At 41.0% G+C, this 17,628-nt stretch overlaps 3 protein-coding genes across 8 annotated transcripts in view; 2 read left to right on the forward strand and 1 right to left on the reverse strand.

Moving 5' to 3' along the window:
• tnrc6c1 (trinucleotide repeat containing adaptor 6C1) overlaps window positions 1–11,111 on the forward strand; it is a 33,197-nt gene extending 22,086 nt beyond the window's left edge. For 2 of the 5 annotated variants that reach the window (XM_077735442.1, XM_077735446.1), the window contains 12 exons: window positions 622–753; window positions 827–946; window positions 1,278–1,361; window positions 1,469–1,742; window positions 1,816–1,977; window positions 2,427–2,603; window positions 2,676–2,825; window positions 3,101–3,211; window positions 4,080–4,298; window positions 4,559–4,683; window positions 4,762–4,901; window positions 4,969–11,111. In XM_077735442.1, the coding sequence (XP_077591568.1) occupies window positions 622–753; window positions 827–946; window positions 1,278–1,361; window positions 1,469–1,742; window positions 1,816–1,977; window positions 2,427–2,603; window positions 2,676–2,825; window positions 3,101–3,211; window positions 4,080–4,298; window positions 4,559–4,683; window positions 4,762–4,901; window positions 4,969–5,344 (2,070 nt within the window). In that variant the 3' untranslated portion in view covers window positions 5,345–11,111. The remainder of the gene's footprint in view (window positions 1–621; window positions 754–826; window positions 947–1,277; window positions 1,362–1,468; window positions 1,743–1,815; window positions 1,978–2,426; window positions 2,604–2,675; window positions 2,826–3,100; window positions 3,212–4,079; window positions 4,299–4,558; window positions 4,684–4,761; window positions 4,902–4,968) is intronic. The other 3 variants (XM_077735443.1, XM_077735444.1, XM_077735445.1) reach the window with 3 other exon arrangements.
• A 563-nt stretch (window positions 11,112–11,674) lies between these two features.
• On the reverse strand, window positions 11,675–13,445 carry LOC144208841 (uncharacterized). Of its 2 annotated transcripts, none has more exons than XM_077734874.1 (4): window positions 13,309–13,445; window positions 12,890–13,240; window positions 12,152–12,195; window positions 11,675–12,071 (listed from the first exon to the last, which is right to left on the reverse strand). In XM_077734874.1, the coding sequence occupies exons 1-4, from the start codon at window positions 13,355–13,357 to the stop codon at window positions 11,865–11,867; spliced, it is 651 nt and encodes a 216-aa protein (XP_077591000.1). In that variant the 5' UTR covers window positions 13,358–13,445; the 3' UTR covers window positions 11,675–11,864. The 2 variants fall into 2 exon arrangements, with proteins under 2 accessions (XP_077591000.1, XP_077590999.1); XM_077734873.1 differs by having other exon boundaries at window positions 12,152–12,258.
• Window positions 13,446–14,166: 721 nt separating this feature from the next.
• On the forward strand, window positions 14,167–16,849 carry LOC144209196 (zona pellucida sperm-binding protein 3-like). Its single transcript, XM_077735447.1, has 10 exons — window positions 14,167–14,583; window positions 14,987–15,102; window positions 15,171–15,274; window positions 15,337–15,511; window positions 15,589–15,706; window positions 15,789–15,871; window positions 16,107–16,255; window positions 16,328–16,483; window positions 16,551–16,628; window positions 16,683–16,849. Exons 1-10 carry the CDS (start codon window positions 14,227–14,229, stop codon window positions 16,829–16,831), a joined length of 1,485 nt encoding a protein of 494 aa, XP_077591573.1. The 5' UTR covers window positions 14,167–14,226; the 3' UTR covers window positions 16,832–16,849.
• The last annotated feature ends 779 nt before the right edge of the window (window positions 16,850–17,628 follow it).

Below are 17,628 nucleotides of genomic sequence, written 5' to 3' on the forward strand. Positions count from 1 at the left end.
TAGATTTGTCTCTTTGGGAATATTTGATAACAGTGTATGTTAACGAGTGCTGGCAACCTGCCCTCAATTTATTTGTTTAATGAAAATTAAAAATGAAATGTAACATCTCTATTTAGATAACACTACGACATTTGGTGTTGGGAATAGAAGTAAGAATGAATAACTTAATGAAATGCTAATGACTATGGAGCATATATATGAACAAATTGGTGGAATAGAGTAATATGCATGGCTACATAGGGAAGAAAGCTTAGTTTGATGGGGGCACTGTGCAGGAAAGACATTTCTACTCAAGAAATTATGATACATAATCATCAATTTAATTTAGATAATAGATTAATACTTTCGAGCCAAGTTTGAACTGCAAATGTTCATAATCCTCAGAATTTGCGCCATATTCTGATATCTGAAGTACTCCATAATAGTGGACCAATGACCCCAAATCACGTTTTGGGTAAATATAGTACACAAAAAAATATTTTCCTCCCAAAAAATGTCAATTTAGTCTTTTACAAAAAATATTATCATTTCCAGCCATGGTATGAATGTTTAATTGTAGTTGAAGTGGGTTGAAAAATGTGAAATGTAATGCATTGACTGTGTTTTTTCCCACAAATACAGAGTGGAATGTTTGGTGGTGGAGCAGCACAAGCCCGGGCCATGCCTCAGCCGCCTCCTCAGCCTCCAGTGCCGCCTCTCGGCTCCTCTCAGCCTAGTCTCCGCGCTCAAGTGCCTCAGTTTCTCTCCCCTCAGGTAGATCAACATAAAAAAAACACTTGTAAAAGGGTCTTCATTTGACATGTGACGGTCGTTATTGCTCCCTCAGGTTCAAGCACAGCTATTGCAGTTTGCCGCAAAAAACATTGGTCTGAATCCTGCACTTTTAACCTCGCCAATAAACCCTCAACATATGACTCTTCTCAATCAACTCTACCAGCTGCAACTGGTGGGCATCATTTTTTTACAGTTTACCCAAAAAATATCGACCGTGTTTTCTGCACTATAAGGCGCAACTACAATCGGCGACCTTATTTTAAACCCTTTTCTATTTATAAGATGCAGTAGACCTAGTAAACGTACTGATGCCCAAAAGGGAACATCATACCATGATTAAGCAAAATTGATCCATATACAAGGCGAACTGGCATATTTTGACAAAAGTCTTTATAGTGCGCCTTATGGTGTGGAAAATACAGTATATTTTGTCGCATATTTTTTATGTAAAATGTATCGTGCTTACCTATAAGCCTTAAAACTGACATATACTTAACCTACAGGCTTACCAGCGTTTACAAATTCAGCAGCAGATGTTACAAGCGCAGCGCAATGTTTCTGGACCCTTTCGACAACAAGAGCAGCAAGTAAGTCGCCCTTATCCTATCCCCATCCTATCCTAGTCATCTCTATCCTCCATTGTATCTGTCAACAGCAGCTAATGAGCGAAACATTCCCACTCTTCTCATTCTAGGTTGCACGTACAATCAATAACATGCAGCAGCAGATCCAACAGCATCAGCGTCAGCTGGCCCAGGCACTGCTAATGAAGCAGCAGCAGCAACAACAACAACAACAACAACAGCAACAACAGCAACCCCCCCACTCCCACACAAGCCATCATCATGGCGGGACCAAATCAACCCTTGATTCATTTCCAGGCCACTCCCAGGCTCCGGGCCTCCCTGACCTGCAGACCAAAGAGCCGCCGCAGTCTTCTCAAAATGCTTATAGCCCCTATTCTCTCTGTGAGTGGTCCGATTTACCTCGTCAATCTGGAATAGAGCTGACTTTTGAATTGAAATATGTTCTGTTCCACAGCTGGATTGAATCCAAATATGAATGTAAACTGCATGGAGGTGGGTATGTCTATGAAGGACCCACCCCAAGCCCAGTCGCGTCTGTCGCAGTGGACGCATCCCAATCCCATGGAAAGCCTGTCGGGAGGCTCCTCCCCCTTAGAACCCAACATGAGTAAACATGGTGAGGAAGTACTAATTATACAGTTATTCAAAAATCAACACCTATATCATTGATGAATTTTAGCAATCCTGTTTTTTAATAATCATTTTTATGTTTTTCTATTATGAATCCATTACAAGTTGCATTCCTGCAACGAATCAACCCATATAAACATTAACTTATTTTCCAGACTTTACTACATATACTCCATTATGACTTATGCACGTTTTTTTTCCTCTTAATTGTGTATTCTTTGGCTGCTTCCACTTATAGTCCGCAAATACGGTCATTTGCCCCTCCCAGTGAAAATGTATTGCACGTCTAGATTTGTCAATAGAAGGAAAAAAAACATTTTTTGTGCATGAGAGAGTCAAACATGACATGTTTTTTGAAAGATTGGCAATGCAACAATTATGAATTTATGAATTTGTTATCAACTTAAAGTGACCTTGTTTGTTACCAACTTTTAGGTACCAACTTGGGCCCTCCGGGCAAGCCTCCTCAGATGGATGACTCTTACAGCCCTTATAACTTGATGTCCAGCTCAGAGTCTCCCAGCAGCCCCCTCGTGCCTCCAGACAGCTGGGGCCAATCGAAAGGCAGCAGTGACAAGATGTCCAATGGGACAAACATCAACTGGCCCCCAGGTAAAATTTGAATAAAGAAAAAAAAATTCAAAAGGACGACACATCACTAACTCATTTCAAAACATTTTGTAGAGTTTTGTCCAGGCGTACCATGGAAGGGTCTCCAGAACATCGACCCAGAGACGGACCCTAACATGACACCGGGTAGCGTCCCAAGTGGTCCCACAATCAACACTAACATCCAAGATGTCAACCGCTACCTGCTGCGTGACAGAAGTGCGGGTAAGACTCAGATTTTACTTCCATGAAACGTTTCATTGCTGCTCAAATACATTTGAATCAAAATCTTGAACGCATTGACATCAGAGTCTGCTTCTTTACTCTTTTGTTGTCCACTTTTCTGCTGAAATCTGCTTCTCCAATCATTGTTTGTAGCACTCTTGAATTCTCTTCTGTTCCGATTCTTATCATTTCTTGTACATTTTTCTTTTTTGTTTTCTTTTCATTTCCTCTCTGCTATCTTCCCTTTATTTGTTTGTCGGCTGCCATGGGCTCAGGCTCTTCTCCCACTTCATCTCAGAACGAGGCTCTGCCTCCCTCCTCTGATTGGTCAGTCAGTGCCTACACTAGTTCATTCAGTCTGTCCTCCCCGGAGACAGACGATGCAGGTACATGGCTCATGGATAACCCCCCCTTTCTTATCTTTCCCCCTGTTTGCGGTGATTAAACTGCGGCGGATCAATGTTATCCTCTCCTTTCCTTCCTTTTTCCGTAACACCACGAGCCCTACCGTTCACTGGAGAGCACCCCCGACCTGCCTGTCCAGTCATTTCACCCGATTTTAAATAGGTCTCATTAAAGCTTCCATCCTGACAGCTCACCTCTGTTGCAGTGCACAGCCCCTGTGGTTTTGGTGATCCTCCCTTCTACCCATGCATGGGAAATGGGGACAGAATAACTGTGGCATTTAACCTACCGATCTGTTTCTTTTTAAGTCTGTTTTTTTTTTAACTGTGCATGTAAAATGGGTAAGTTTAATGCCTTCTTTTTGGAATTATAAGTCGCACAAACCAAAAGAAAACGCGAAAAATGCATTATATAAGTCACACCACCTAAATAAAAACACGAAAAAATCCTTATATAAGTCGCATTGGAGTGTAAGTCAAAATTTCTATTTTTTCCCATAAACCACAAACATACATGCGTTGAAGTATCCATAGTAACATGGAGAACAAAATGCTAAATAGGAATCTGTTAGCATGAAGGTTTTTCAGATAACTAAAACTTTTTTAAAAAATAAAATCTACATAACTGGCTGTTAGTGGTCAGTGTAAAAAAAAAAAAGAGTATTAGTCGCAGGCCCAGCCAAAATGTGGAAAAAAAGTGTGGCTTATAGTCCGGAAGATGCGGTACGTCCACAACACTTATCAAAAGGCATCTTTGACTTGTGGTTTTGTTTGGAAAATGCATGGAAATAAAAATATTTTAATGACATTTATTCATTTAGTACTCTGGCACCAACTTATGTTCATCCAGGTAAACTGTCCGAGATGAAATCCACTTGGTCGCCAGGTCCAATCTCCCACAGTCAAGCCTCTCTATCCCACGACATGTGGAAGGTTCCTCAAGGACCCCGAAGCAGTTCCACAGCCCCCTCTCGCCCCCCGCCTGGCCTCACCCACAGCAAGCCGTCCTCAACGTGGGGGGGCAACTCGCTTGGTCTCTCTCAAGGCTGGAGTAGCTCTTACACCACAGGTAGGCCTTCAAATAATACATTTTCTGCATTTGACAAGGTTAGACCTCCAAACTATTAAAAAAACGGACGTCTTCTTTTGATAAATCTATTTAAATTCACAGCAGGAGGATAAAAAGGGCCCACCTCATTGTCAATGGCACTGAAAGACTTGAGCATGCCTGGAATAGATAAATGAATATGTAATTGAATTAAATGTTGTATTCTATTGTTATATAAAAAGTATTACATGTATTTTTCACTACTGTCTTTCACATTGAAGGTCGAGGTCGTAGATATTTGTCCTCTGAAGTCTTCCACTATCCTTCTGCAGCAGGAACCACGTGGAGTACAGACAGCTCCAGCAGGACAAGTAGTTGGCTGGTTCTGAGGAACCTGACTCCACAGGTCAGAAGCTCCGCCCATTTCGCCAACGCTTCACGCCATCTCCTTGTCCTGCTAACCTTCACCCCCTCTCTCTGACAGATTGACGGTTCGACTCTGCGCACACTGTGCATGCAACACGGGCCTCTCATCACATTCCACCTCAACCTGACGCAGGGCAACGCCGTGGTCCGTTATAGCTCCAAGGACGAAGCCGCCAAGGCTCAAAAGTCCCTGCATATGTATGTATTAGCGCTCCCTTTGGCCAATCCTTCTCGTCTTTTCATTTACTTCCATTTTTCTCATCAGGTGTGTGCTCGGGAACACCACCATTCTCGCCGAGTTTGCCGGAGATGAAGAAGTCAATCGCTTCTTTGCACAAGGCCAGTCGCTAGGCGGAACTACGAGCTGGCAAGCCAATCCGGGCGCCAATCAGAGCAGGATGGGCGCCTCCAACTCGGCGACCGGTCACCCCATGGGCCATGCGCCCCACTGGAATAACAACAACAATGGCGGCGGAGGCGCCGTCGGCGCAAAGGCCGGTGGGGAGCTGCTGTGGGGTGGAGTGCAGCAGTACTCTAGCCTATGGGGGCCCCCTAGTGGAGAGGAGGCTCGGGTCATGGGGAGTCCAAGCCCCATTAATACGCTGCTGCCTGGAGACCTGCTGAGCGGGGAGTCCATGTGAGGACAAGGGAGCCAAATCCTTGCAAAATCAAAATGGAGATAATCAGCACGGGAGTAACCAATGAGGCCAAAGGAGTCCCAAGTCCTCCTGGCCTTTTTCTACTCCACTTTTTTTAGGTTTTTTTTTTTTTTTTGGGGGGGGTTAAACATTGAGGAAGATGTCTTTTGTTGATTTAAAGAGACACTTTTTCACAGGAGCAAACTCGTACAGGAGTGAAACGCGTAGTTGTGACGGCACAGTGACTCCGCTGCCGCCTTTTTGACTCTTGCCTTTCGGGGGCGGGGGGCAATCGGAAAACTGCACCTCAGAGACCCGTGAGAAGGCGTCATTCCCAAAGTTTAAAAGAAAAGGAGACAGAAAAGAAGAAGAAAAATGAAGAAAAAAAATCAAAGCGCTGGTTGGACCCTTGGCCCATTTCCGGACTGTCAGCACTAATATTGGCCTTAACCTCGTTCCCCAACCGCCCCCACCCAGCCTCGCTTCCCTCGCTCACCCTGAACACCCTTTGAACACACCCTCATCTCTGAGCCAAGAGTACACGCTAACGGAAACCGCCACGGCTCAAGTCTTCAAACTACGAGGAGCCTCAAAAGGAACGATGCAACTCTCTTCGCCTTGTTCAAGCCATTTACTTTTGTAGTGCTTTTTATTTCCGTTCTCGAACCATCGCAAACCAATTCAAACGGGTTCACCAGAGACCAGAAGGAGGTTAGTTCGGGGAGGTGGGTTATCGGGGTGTCTCAACATGTCCAACTGGATACATGACAGACATAGAAAATGAACCACTGCTATTAGTAACACCAACAAAAAAAAGAAAACAAAAAAGAGAAACCCTTTGGATGCACTTCAACTCGCAGTTTAGCCATTTCACTGCACCTCAAGACAGGAAGAAGGTATGCACTCTTTGCTCCCCCCACGCCCCAGCCGTGCCCCCTTTTTTGTCACAAAGCAACCATTTTGAAGCGACGTGCAATATAAACCATAACAGACTGTCCCGTCCACACTCCCTTACAGGATGGAGAACCACAAAATAACTCTTTACGACAAGACCTGCGCCACCACAAGACTATAACTGCCACTAAAAACTGAACCCCCCCTTGAGATGTGTGAATGTGTGTTTGCGTTGTGTGAGCTCAGGAGAGTAGCAAGCGAGTCTGTCTGATGTTCTAGAAATTACTTAAAGCACTTCTCAGCAGGCGACAAATGTGTGTGTGTATATGTGTGTGTGTGAGAAGGCGTAAAACCAAAATGAAAGGAGCTTATATTTTTATTTTCCCCCCTTTTTTGCCCAAATGAAGGGTACTGGAAACGAATGAAGTCCACGTGAAAAGCCTGGTCTCTAATAGCACTTAACAGGACCCTCCCCAGCCCACTTCGCCTAAGCTGAGCCCCCCCAACCCTCAACCACTTCATTGCCGAGATGGTAAAAAGTACAAGCAACACTGGCATGTGAAAATGACTCCTCTGGTTCCATCCTACTTGACTCTATGGGGGCCCAGAAATGAACATGGTAGCAAAAATGATGATTATGGTGGGAGGGCGCCAGAACACACCCTCTTGCCATTATTATTTTTGTTTCTTTTTCAAAACAAAGCCTTGTTTCCCAGAGAGGCATGTCCCACTCGCGTCATTGGAGGCCTGCCATCGTCCCGGCGGCGTGGCCGCTGAGTGCCTGCCTGCTTGCGGGGCTCCGCCTTCCGCAAGCAGACTCCACCTCCCCCAACTACCCGATTCCTCTTCCTCCTGGCCCCAAAAAACGGCTCGCCTGTATTCAACGAAATACTACTATTCTACTACTACTACTACAAGAACAACTACTACTATTACTACTGCTGCCCTCAGCAAAGTCCACTTCCACTCTTGAGATTGGAGGCATTTTGTTGTTCTCATGTGACAGTCCATATTTGCTGTTGGTGTTTTTATCATTGCTGATTTATGATATCATAGCTTTATGCAGTGTTAATTAAGCCCATTGAAAGGGAGCATTGGTAAACACAGGAGCCCACTTGGTCTGGGCTACTCCCTCAGAATCAGACTCACCTACACACACATACACACTGGTGCTTTGTTTCACTTCTGGGAGCACTCAGTTCCACTCGGAGCCACCTCCACTGAGACGCAGCCTTCCATTTCTATGCAAAGAACAAGGAGTTGTGAACTCGCAGCCATCGCCCCGCCCCCTGAACCAATACACCCACCCACCCGTCCGCCAAATGTCACCACTCCACATGCCACCTTTACTACCAAGGCAGCTTCCCGTCAACAACAACAACAAAATCCCACCCGTGCTCACCTGTTTTCACCTGTTTTCACCTGTTTTCACCTGTTTTCACCTGTTTTCACCTGTTTTCCCCCGTTTTCACCCGTTTTCTTCAGTCTCGTGCCAACTGACATCCAAATAACCGTAATCATGTCATGACACCTCCTCAACAGGCAGGAGGAAGATCAAGAGGAGACCCAGCTGCTTTTTTTTGGTTGTCTTTTCACCATTTAAGGAGGAGGCGGTTACATGTCCGTGTACTGTTTAAGGTTCGCACCGGGTTTATCTCTTTTTAAAAACCAAAAACAGAATCCTCATTCTTTCAACAACAACAAAAAATCGATATATATATATGGAAACTCCAAAAGTTTTCGAGCTGTGCACATTTGAAAACTGAGGCACTGGTCCTGTTTTCCCGCAATCTGTCGCCTTGTCAAAGTCACGTTGGAGCACTTTGAACCTCCAGCCTGAAAGTGGCGCCAGCTTGGAACAGGAACACAACTCCAGTTCGGTACCAAGTCTTAATTTCTATTTGATTTTGATTTTTTGCTCTCTCTCTCTTCCTGAGTCACTTTTTTTTTGAATTATCATTCAACAAAACAATCACTAATGCCTGTGTTGTTATTTTTATTTGTTTATTTGTGTGCATAGACTCCATACTGGACTTAAATAACAAAAGTGGTTATTAAGTCGGACGTCAAATGCACTCTTGTTCCTTTTATTTTAATATTTTTTTGCATGAACTTCAAGGCAACTGGAACAAAAAAAACAATGCGTTTCAATCATGGATCAGTTAAGGGGGTCCTAAAAAAAACAAAAAAAATGAAGAAGCTGGCGTGGGCAACCTTTTCAGTTTTTTTATATAAGTCCTGCAAGGGATTAAAGAAGATTTAAAGAAAAAAATGTATCTATTAGAAGCATTAATGGGCTTTTCTAAGAGTTTTTATTTCTTCTTAAAGTGACATGATGGAAAAAGAACATTTTCACAGGGTTTCCGACCCCTACTTTTCAAACAAAATTCCCTGGGTTGAATATGCACACGATAGTTTTTACACATCACTGGCATCTCTGTGTGTATGCTAATTATATAGTTCTGTACATGTGTGTATGTTAGTCCCATGCACCCCCCCTCCCTAGCATTGACAAAATCATAAACATATCAGACGAGTACAAAAAAAATAATGAAAACAAATACTTGAATCAAAAGAAGCGCCAATAATGTAATGTGAACACATTTTATAGTTCTTTTTCTTTCCAATTCAAGAAATGTTGAAAAAGGATTGACTTTGAAAAAGGTAAAACAAACGTACGTGTGTGTTTATGAGTTTGTATTTGTGTGTTTGTGGAAATGTTTGCGCAAAAGCTGCTCGTACCGTGAGTGCGTGTGTGAATGGAAACGAGTGTAAGGGCCATTTTTGTTGTTTTTTTTTATTTTCCAACTCAGTATTGTTGTGTTTTTTAGCCTCTATAGCGTTGCACTGAGTGTCCTCATCCAAGCTAAACCCAACGACATGACACACAAGTACCGAAAAGGGGGGACAGTTCAAGTGTACGTGTTTACTCAAGGACTAAAAAGAATACTACGTTTGTGTGTGTATGTGTGTGTTTTGTTTTTAAAAATGTAATGTTTATCTACCTTTAGTGGCTTTCATTGTGGACAAGAATCCGAGGAAAGTATGAATCGTATTCGAGTATTGCACCAGTTTTTTTTCAGATTTACGAGGTGTGCCGGAAAAAGATTTTTTTTTTTTTTTTTGGAATATATCTTTTTTTGTGTACCCCAGATTCCTGGAATCTTTCCAGCACACCACGTATAAACCTCAAAGAAATTAAAAAAATTAAAAAATTTAAAAAAAATGTTCAAAAAATGGAAAAAAAGACCAAAAAATTAAAAAAAAAAAGTACTTTTTTGACCGACCTGTGGCCATCGATGTTTTGGGGGGGTAGAAGGACTTCTGCTGTTTGAGGTGCCTACCTTTTTATTTTATTTTATTTTTAATCTCTTTTTTTCACTCATTTCATTGTATCTGCCAGGCCGCTGACAGTTTACAACACAAAAAAAAACACTTGTTTCCCTCTGTAGTTCCAAAAGAATTTAAATGATGGAATGTCAGGGAGAAGTAAGTATTAAAAAGGGGGAGGGGTTTCAACAATTTTAACAAAAACAAAACAAAAAAAAGGACAAATGCTTCCATTTTTGCAAAGTGCAACACAGAAAGAAGTTTTTCTCGTGTTACTTTAAGAACTCTGGGATCGAACAGTGTTGTTTCGTTCTGTTTTTGTCAGACTTATTTGAAAGCCTGTATGTTTTTGTGTTGATTCTATATATATTTTTACTTTATACAAAAAGAAAAATGAGAAAAGTTTTAAAAAAATGTTTAAAAAAATGACAATTGCTCACTATCTTGCACACATGAAAAAGTGGAATGGCGTCTCAGGAAAAGGCCAGGTTTCCCATGAGTATACCAATTCCACATCATTTTTAATGTACATTTATTTGTATGACGAATATAATGACGACTCATCTAAGCACTGAAAGTTATGGATTTAAGAAAAAAAGGAAGCAAATACCTGTCGTTTTTTTGGAAATCCGTAGCAGTTAACGTAATAACCAAATAATGGACTTTAAATAAATATGGAGTGCTTTATATATATAGTATATATCAAATCTATATATTAAAATTGCTTTACATTTCAAAACAAATGTGGATTGTTTCAACAAAAAAACAAAAACAAACAAAAAAATAGATTGAGGAAGACAGTGAATATGATGCAAAATGCTGTTTAGTTATGTTTTTTTTTTTTTTTTTTTTTGAGGTCCCATCCTGACTGAATCAGGAACGTCGTGCATTATTCTCTTACCTTTTTATTCGTGTGAAAAGATGATTTTTTTTTTTTTAATATTAGTCAAAACGTTGAGATATTTGTGGAAAATGAGGAGCTGGTTGTGAAGGAACACGAAACTATGCACAAAGTTTGGGATGAGCGAGTTAGTTCATGGCCTGATTTATTGCAGGGGGGTTTCATGGGGTATGGGGGTGGCTTTTATGGGGGTGGGGGGGTCCACTATTGTGTGTTTGTGCCCTGATTCCGATCAACCTAGCGTTACATTCGCGCCATGCTGTGTATTTCTGAAAAACCAATGAGCGTCTCACTTTTTTTTTTTTTTAGCACTGTGGGATTCCAGCCTGTCACCCTTGAGGGTTTTTATTTTATTTTATTTTTTCAAGGGTGGTATCAGGAGATGTTTGGAGTCAGGGTTGGGTTTTTTTGGGGTGGGGGGTTGTTATTGAAAAAGAAACCATGTCTGTACTGAGATTTTACGATTTTTTTCAAAGTCAGTGGCTTGTAATGTTTTGATTTTGATTTTTTTCTCTCTCTCTGTGTGTATATCTCTTTCTCCTCATAGAATGTGATTGTTCAAATGACATGCACCGAAAAACAAATGTTTTCATGAACTTATGGAGCTTCTTTCAGATATTAATAAAATAGCAATTTTTTTTCTCAGCTGTTTTATGGAGATACGTCGTCGTCTTTGTGAGACTTCAATTGGGTGCATCTTCTTCTTCTTCTTCGCAATTGCTGGTGAGGAATATTTAAAATACATCTTTTTATAAAAGTACTATATTTTTTGTAAATTATGTATTTATAATTAATGTAATTTTTTTTAAAACTATCTAAGATTTAACAAATATAGACAAATTGCCGACCATTTGCATGCCAAAAGCAGTCAAAAGTATTAACCCAGTTTATTCCTTTATTTCAGTATTTAGAAACAGGATAGGCTCCAGCACCCCTTGTGAGGATAAGTGGTTCATAAAATGAATGAATAATACTGTATTTACAATACTATGCAATGCACCATCCAAAATATAACTACAAATATGTTCTCCCATTTTCTTATACTTTCATCTTGTAGTTTAATTTTGCTGTTAAAATGTATAACTTTTTCAAGGCCCTTTTTTAGACAAAATGTCCTTTTTAATTTGACATTACATAATGATTCATGCCATATAAAAGAATTGTAATTAATTTAATCGTAACTCACTTAACTGTAGTTACCTTAATATTATATTTTATTGTCATTATTACCCCCAAAAAATGCAATATTTAATGAGATTAATGAACACCAAAACAATGATAGTCTAAGAAAAAACCCTCATTGGGCCGAATATGGACTCCCTTCATTAGGTCTACTATTCAAAGGTCTTAAAAATGCCCCCCACCCATCCAGACCAATCGCATATGTCCAATTCCTATTTAAGTTCTGAGTGTAATTTGTCTTGGGCAAGCATAGTAGTTGTCCTGCGTTTGCCGCACCACCGTATTCGCATACAATGGAGAGGAGACCTCCTCCAGGGTTTCCTGTCCATTACGCGGGACGTCGGCGCTTTGCTGCTTCCTGGTCATTTCCTCGTAGATGTCAACGGCAGCTGGACCAATGGGAGGGCGTCGCCTCATCTTCACCTGAAATGCAGGTCATGGTAAAGCAACTAAGGATGAACTTATCAATTGGTTTGTTTTCACTTGTATTCAGGCTCACTCACACATTCTTGCGTGGCCAGTCCCAGGAGGGTGATCAGAAGGAGGCCTGTTGTGGAAATGATGGTTTTGAGAAGTAGGGAGTAGCTGGAAGAGCATTGGCATGGTTTCACTGCATAAACAAGCACAATGGAAAAAAAGGTAAACACTGATTTCTACTGTAGGGCTGTCTGTCATACTCGGTTTGGTTCGTAAACGACGGCTAAAGTCATGTGGGCCACACCTGTTTATTTTTGGCCCAAAAAGTGAACTTACTGGCCGCCATTGATGGTGCTAGATGTCCAATCCGAGTTCCAGTTTAAGTCAATTGGACATCTATCATGGTCAATGGTGGACAGTGAGTTATGTTGGTGTTACTTCTTTGTCATTTTAAGGTACTTAAAGCTAGTAAGCGCCTGACAAGCATTAAAAAAAAAAAACCTGTGGACCGGATCTCTCCCCCTATGGGTGCCACTTCCAGCCCACGGGCCCTATGTTTGACACAGATTTTTTTTTTTTAATTGATTAAAAAGTTGGCAAAATGACATGGCCTTAAATGTGTAGGAGGTGGTATAAGTTTGATTGACATTAGTTTTGGAATTGAAATTGGGATGTCTGTATCTATACATTTATATTTACTATGTTTACAAAAAATAGGGTTTAATTTAGTTTTAACCATGTAAGACTCGGGTACATCATAAACATATTTTATGACTTTTGATAGTCAATGCAAATGAACTATAAGTTGCCTGTAAATGACATACCGGGGTTGTCAACCAGAAGAAAGACTTGTCGCGTGAGAGCAATGTGCCGTGAGCCGTTGTCTCGCTTTTCACACGCGTACAGCCCCGAGTCGCCTGGCTGCAAATACGTCAGCGTGACCTTGACCCCAGAGGCGCCGCCGACTCCGGACAACCGTAAGCGCCGTTCGTAGTCGGGGTCCAGCTTGAGCTCGCCGTGGAGCCCCGGGTCCAAAGACAGCAGGGTGGTCTGAGATGGGCCTCGACGGTGATATAGACGGATGCCGGTGGGGGTGCCGTGATCCTCGGGTGGGGGACACCACAGCTCCAGAGATTGATTCTCTTCTAGTTGTACAAAGGTCACGCTCGTGTCGCCTTTGCAAAGTGAACAATAGACACAATAAGTTAAAAAATATATATGTAAATACGTAATTAATTCTTACTTTTGATGAGTGGAAAAGCGACAATGACAAACACGAAGTCGAGCCTCATCCTGGCGGTCTAGCGGTCGTACAATAAGCAGCACACAATGAGTTTCTGACTATATTTCCTGCACCCACTTTGTTGTTCTTGGCCACAAGGCAGGCAGGAAGAAGCATTATAGCCGCAAGATTGTCGTTTCTTCTTACTTTTTAAAGTTGGTTATCCTCATTCAACTGCTTCATATTGTTTAATCTTCTTAAATTATGGACTACAAGGGTTTTGGGTTCAATTATGATGGGGACAGCATTTTTCTCAGAAATTACATCATGTAAAATGATAAATCTTTGCTTCTTACACTCATTGGGTCCCAATAAGCCTAAAAATCAAAGAAAATAAAAATTGCATGAATCTAGGTGCTTAGGGGGTTAAAGGCAGCCAATGATAAGCTTGAAAATATCCCCAAATTAATAGCCTTCAATGTTCTTTTTTAAAAATATATATTAATTTGATCAACTTAGTTCTTATTAACATTGCTTTAATTTATGAATGTATGCATGCCTATGAAAGCAATATTAAAATTACAATTATTATCATTACTAAAAAAAATACATAGCATTCTAATAATTGCAAATCTTTTTTTTCAAATGACCAGAATTTATCAAGCCTACATATAATTACACTATTATTGTTTTTTTTTTTTAAAAAAGCCTTACTATATATGGTCAGTTTTAAAGAAAAATAACAGGCTAAACTAACACTCCACAGATTAGCCAATTAAATGAAGCATTATGTCATCAGGTAAAGAGAACTCAGGTGTGCCTTGAGGTCACATGATTGGCCAGCCAGCCAATAAAAACCTCATCTGTCCATTACACCAGCAGGCCTCAAAGGAAAAGCAACATTTGTGTCTGGGGTTTGGTTCAGGAAACAGCCCTGCAATGATGTTGGCTTTACTCTTTTTGCTCTTTCTCTCAACGGCCTCTTCTCGGCTGGCCCCGGCAGGTCGCAGCCACTTCTACACCCGACCCAATCGCCCTGATTACGAGCGCAAAGAAGCCAAAGCGCAACTTCTGGACCAGCAGCGGCAGCCCCTCAATACAGTCCGGGTGACCTGCCACCCGGACTCCCTGGAGATCCATATCCAAGCGGACCTGTTTGATATCGGGATGCCCGTCCACAGCCATGAAGTACGTCTTGGGGTGGAACTTGTGGATGGCCCCTGCATTGCTGCGCCATCTTCCGCCACTGAATACAGGATTTTTGTTGGCTTGCTGGACTGTGGTATGAAATATTTGGTGAGTTCACAGTACATGTTTCTTTAATTAAGCCTAGACACTTGTGTGGAAAAGGCTCCTATCAGTATAAATAGCACATTTTCATATAATTTTCAACAACCATTGATTCTAATTACTAGTTTGTGTAATTTTATTTCTGAAATTCACTCTTTTTGTCTGCATAGCAATTAAATGCTCCTTAACCATTTAAATATTGTAGAAGCAGATTTTTAAATGCACATTTGGGTCTTATGAACCTTTTTTTAACCTAGTTAAAGATTAAAATAAATACTTGATGGGGAATTTGGTGCAAATGATTGACATTTTTAGGACTGCTTGGAATTTAACCTGAATTTCCTCCATTGAATTTCATGGCATGTCAATTTAAAGCTAACTTATTTTGCTCTCCTCTGATTTGTTGCAGATTAATGACGTGTCTCTAATCTACACCAACCTTCTCATCTACACTCCGGCACCAACTCCAGATGGCCTTATCCGAAGTGATGGAGCAGTTGTTCCAATTGAGTGTCACTATGCAAGGTAAATCCTGGAAATGACTTCAATCTTGGGGAAAAAACCTTTCTAATGTTGTGGTGACTGTTCTCCAGGCGCTACAGTCTTTCCAGTTCTTCCCTCTCACCCAACTGGATTCCCTTCAAGTCGACACAAGCTGCAGAGGAAACTCTGGACTTTAAGCTCAGAATCATGACCGGTATGTCTGTTCTGCCTTATTTTAAAACCCTTGTCGGTTGCTTAATGCACATTTCTTTGCAGATGACTGGCAGAACGAGAGGGGAGCCAATGTGTACTACCTGGGAGAGCCTATTTCCATTGAGGCTACTGTTCGAGTGGGCCACCATGTTGGCCTGCGGGTCTTTCTGAGCAGCTGTGTGGCCACGTTGCAGCCTGACATCCACGCTTTGCCAAGATATGTCTTCATTGAGAATGGGTAAGTGCATAAGATGGACAATTGTTTCACAAAGTGGATTGTTTGCTAGATACTGAAACTTTGCTGTTGTTGGACAGATGCTTGTTGGATTCCAAACTTGAAGATTCCAAATCTCGCTTCCTGGTGAGGACCCAAGACGACAAGCTGCAGTTTGTGATTGACGCTTTCAGGTTCCACGATGACGACCGTGGAGAGGTGATGCATTGTCTTTTTAAATTTTTTTTGAAATGGTAATTTGCCAAAATTGAATGACTTGAACAATACTTTCCTACTGCAGCTTTACATCACATGCGATCTACATGCAGTGCCAGTTCATGACACGGAGGCCCCAAATAAAGCATGCACTTTTGTTAATGGAAGGTAAGCATTTACTACAACCAACTGTTCCACTCAATTTAAATGAATAGCCAGCAATGGAAGCCAATGAGGAAAACACTACTAAAAAATACAGCTTTTGGCCTGCAATCAGATTGCATATCATATTAAATTGTAATGTAATTTTTCTGATGATACATTGATTAATTTAGAAACTAGAGTCTTAAAGGTCAAAAGTCTTTCCTTTTGAAGCCATTAATGAAATTCTGTTTTTGTCTAGGTGGCGTTCTGCTGATGGCAATGACTACCTGTGTGGCTATTGTCAAAACCCAAATGAAGTTGGACAACATCGCAGCAAGACCGCCAAGTTTTCTCCTCGTGGTTTTGGCCAACCGGCATCTCCTTGGAATAGCAGAGCTCCTGCCAGCGGTATATTAAAGATACCCCTTGTTGCATTCTGTAACAATTAGTAGCTCAAACATATTGCTTGATGATGCCTAGGTTGGGAGCACCAGGCCAAATTGGGCCCCATGTTAGTCCTGCCCCATCAGGGAAGGTGGACCAATCCTGATGAGCAGTTGCCTCCAGTCCTCCAAAAGATCAACAAGCCAGTGTTGTACGGAAGCCAGTGGATGAGTGGTCTTGACTACCTGAAGGGTAATTTTGGCTATCGAGGACCAGTGTGAGGGTCTTTTGCTAAAATTGTGGTTTTCTTTTTTTTTAGACCCAGTGATTGGGCAAAGCTCTGAAGATGATGATGATGCTACCTTGGAGGATTCATCACTTGAACTTGATCATAATGGTAAACCAGACTTCCTGGAACGTGAGAATGGATTTTAACTCTTTTCTGATTTAGATGCTGAAGAAAATGAACTTCCTGAACCATTGCCCACCCAACCAGAGGGATCAGTTTCCAATTCCACCGAGACTGTTGAGAATTGGCCAGAGGTGGTGGCTGTTGCCACCAATGTAACTGAAGCAACCCCTATTGACTCTAATAAATAAATTACCGACTGAAAACTGCTGATGCAATCAAATGTTCTTTTCTTCTCACAAGGCCAATTGGAAAATTTGATCTTGAAGCATTTAAAACATTGTGAAAGATAATAAAGCATGCAAATCACATTTTATAGACTTAATATACCAAAGCTTATAGAATGTGGAGTAATTTGTGTATTTAATTTGACCTAGTAAATATTGGTATTTTTTTATCCCATCTTTCCCCTGGATGCACATTATCAAAATGTTTTCTATGCTTTAAGTACTGAATATAACTAGTATAATTTCCATTGGCCTATGGTGAAGTTAAGACTTGAATTTGACATCTTAACAATTGGCCACTTTCTTGGGCTTAATTGGTAATGACTTGAAATACTTTGTCTCAAATATTACATTTAATCACAGTATTTGGAAATGTCATGCCTTTCACTAACTTTTATATTTTATTCTTTAAGTCTATTTCCGTTAAATTCTAACCTCTTGACCAATGGAATAATATTGATTGCAGCCCAACTAAATGTTTCAATAGCAGTGGTACATGAAGATCTTAGCAAATGCCTTCAGTGAATCTAACAGACAATTTGGAAGAAGTAAATATTCATGGAAAAATTTAATTAAGTCTGATTCAGATATTTCTTAGGCCAGCAGAGAAGGCATTGAAGGCCCTGATGGCACTAGTGTTTAAATACTTTACATTTCCTATTCCTGCATCCTCACCCTCTTCCTATTGCAACAAAGAAATTTCCCGATTACGGGATGAATAAAGTTATCCAATCCAATCCAATCCAGTCAGTTGGTATATT

Source organism: Stigmatopora nigra, chromosome 15, assembly GCF_051989575.1.
Source record: "Stigmatopora nigra isolate UIUO_SnigA chromosome 15, RoL_Snig_1.1, whole genome shotgun sequence".
NCBI classification, from domain to species: domain Eukaryota; kingdom Metazoa; phylum Chordata; class Actinopteri; order Syngnathiformes; family Syngnathidae; genus Stigmatopora; species Stigmatopora nigra.

What these genes read in the sequence shown, in the direction of transcription:
- LOC144209196 (XM_077735447.1), top strand. Translation starts at nt 14,227, where the DNA reads ATGATGTTGGCTTTACTCTTTTTGCTCTTTCTCTCAACGGCCTCTTCT. An exon ending in ACTGTGGTATGAAATATTTG is followed by an intron (nt 14,584 to 14,986) that starts GTGAGTTCACAG and finishes GATTTGTTGCAG; the next exon opens with ATTAATGACGTGTCTCTAAT. An exon ending in TAAGCTCAGAATCATGACCG is followed by an intron (nt 15,275 to 15,336) that starts GTATGTCTGTTC and finishes ATTTCTTTGCAG; the next exon opens with ATGACTGGCAGAACGAGAGG.
- LOC144208841 (XM_077734873.1), bottom strand. Translation starts at nt 13,357, where the DNA reads ATGAGGCTCGACTTCGTGTTTGTCATTGTCGCTTTTCCACTCATCAAA. An exon ending in TCTTCTGGTTGACAACCCCG is followed by an intron (nt 12,259 to 12,889) that starts GTATGTCATTTA and finishes TTGTTTATGCAG; the next exon opens with TGAAACCATGCCAATGCTCT. An exon ending in GACTGGCCACGCAAGAATGT is followed by an intron (nt 12,072 to 12,151) that starts GTGAGTGAGCCT and finishes CCTGCATTTCAG; the next exon opens with GTGAAGATGAGGCGACGCCC.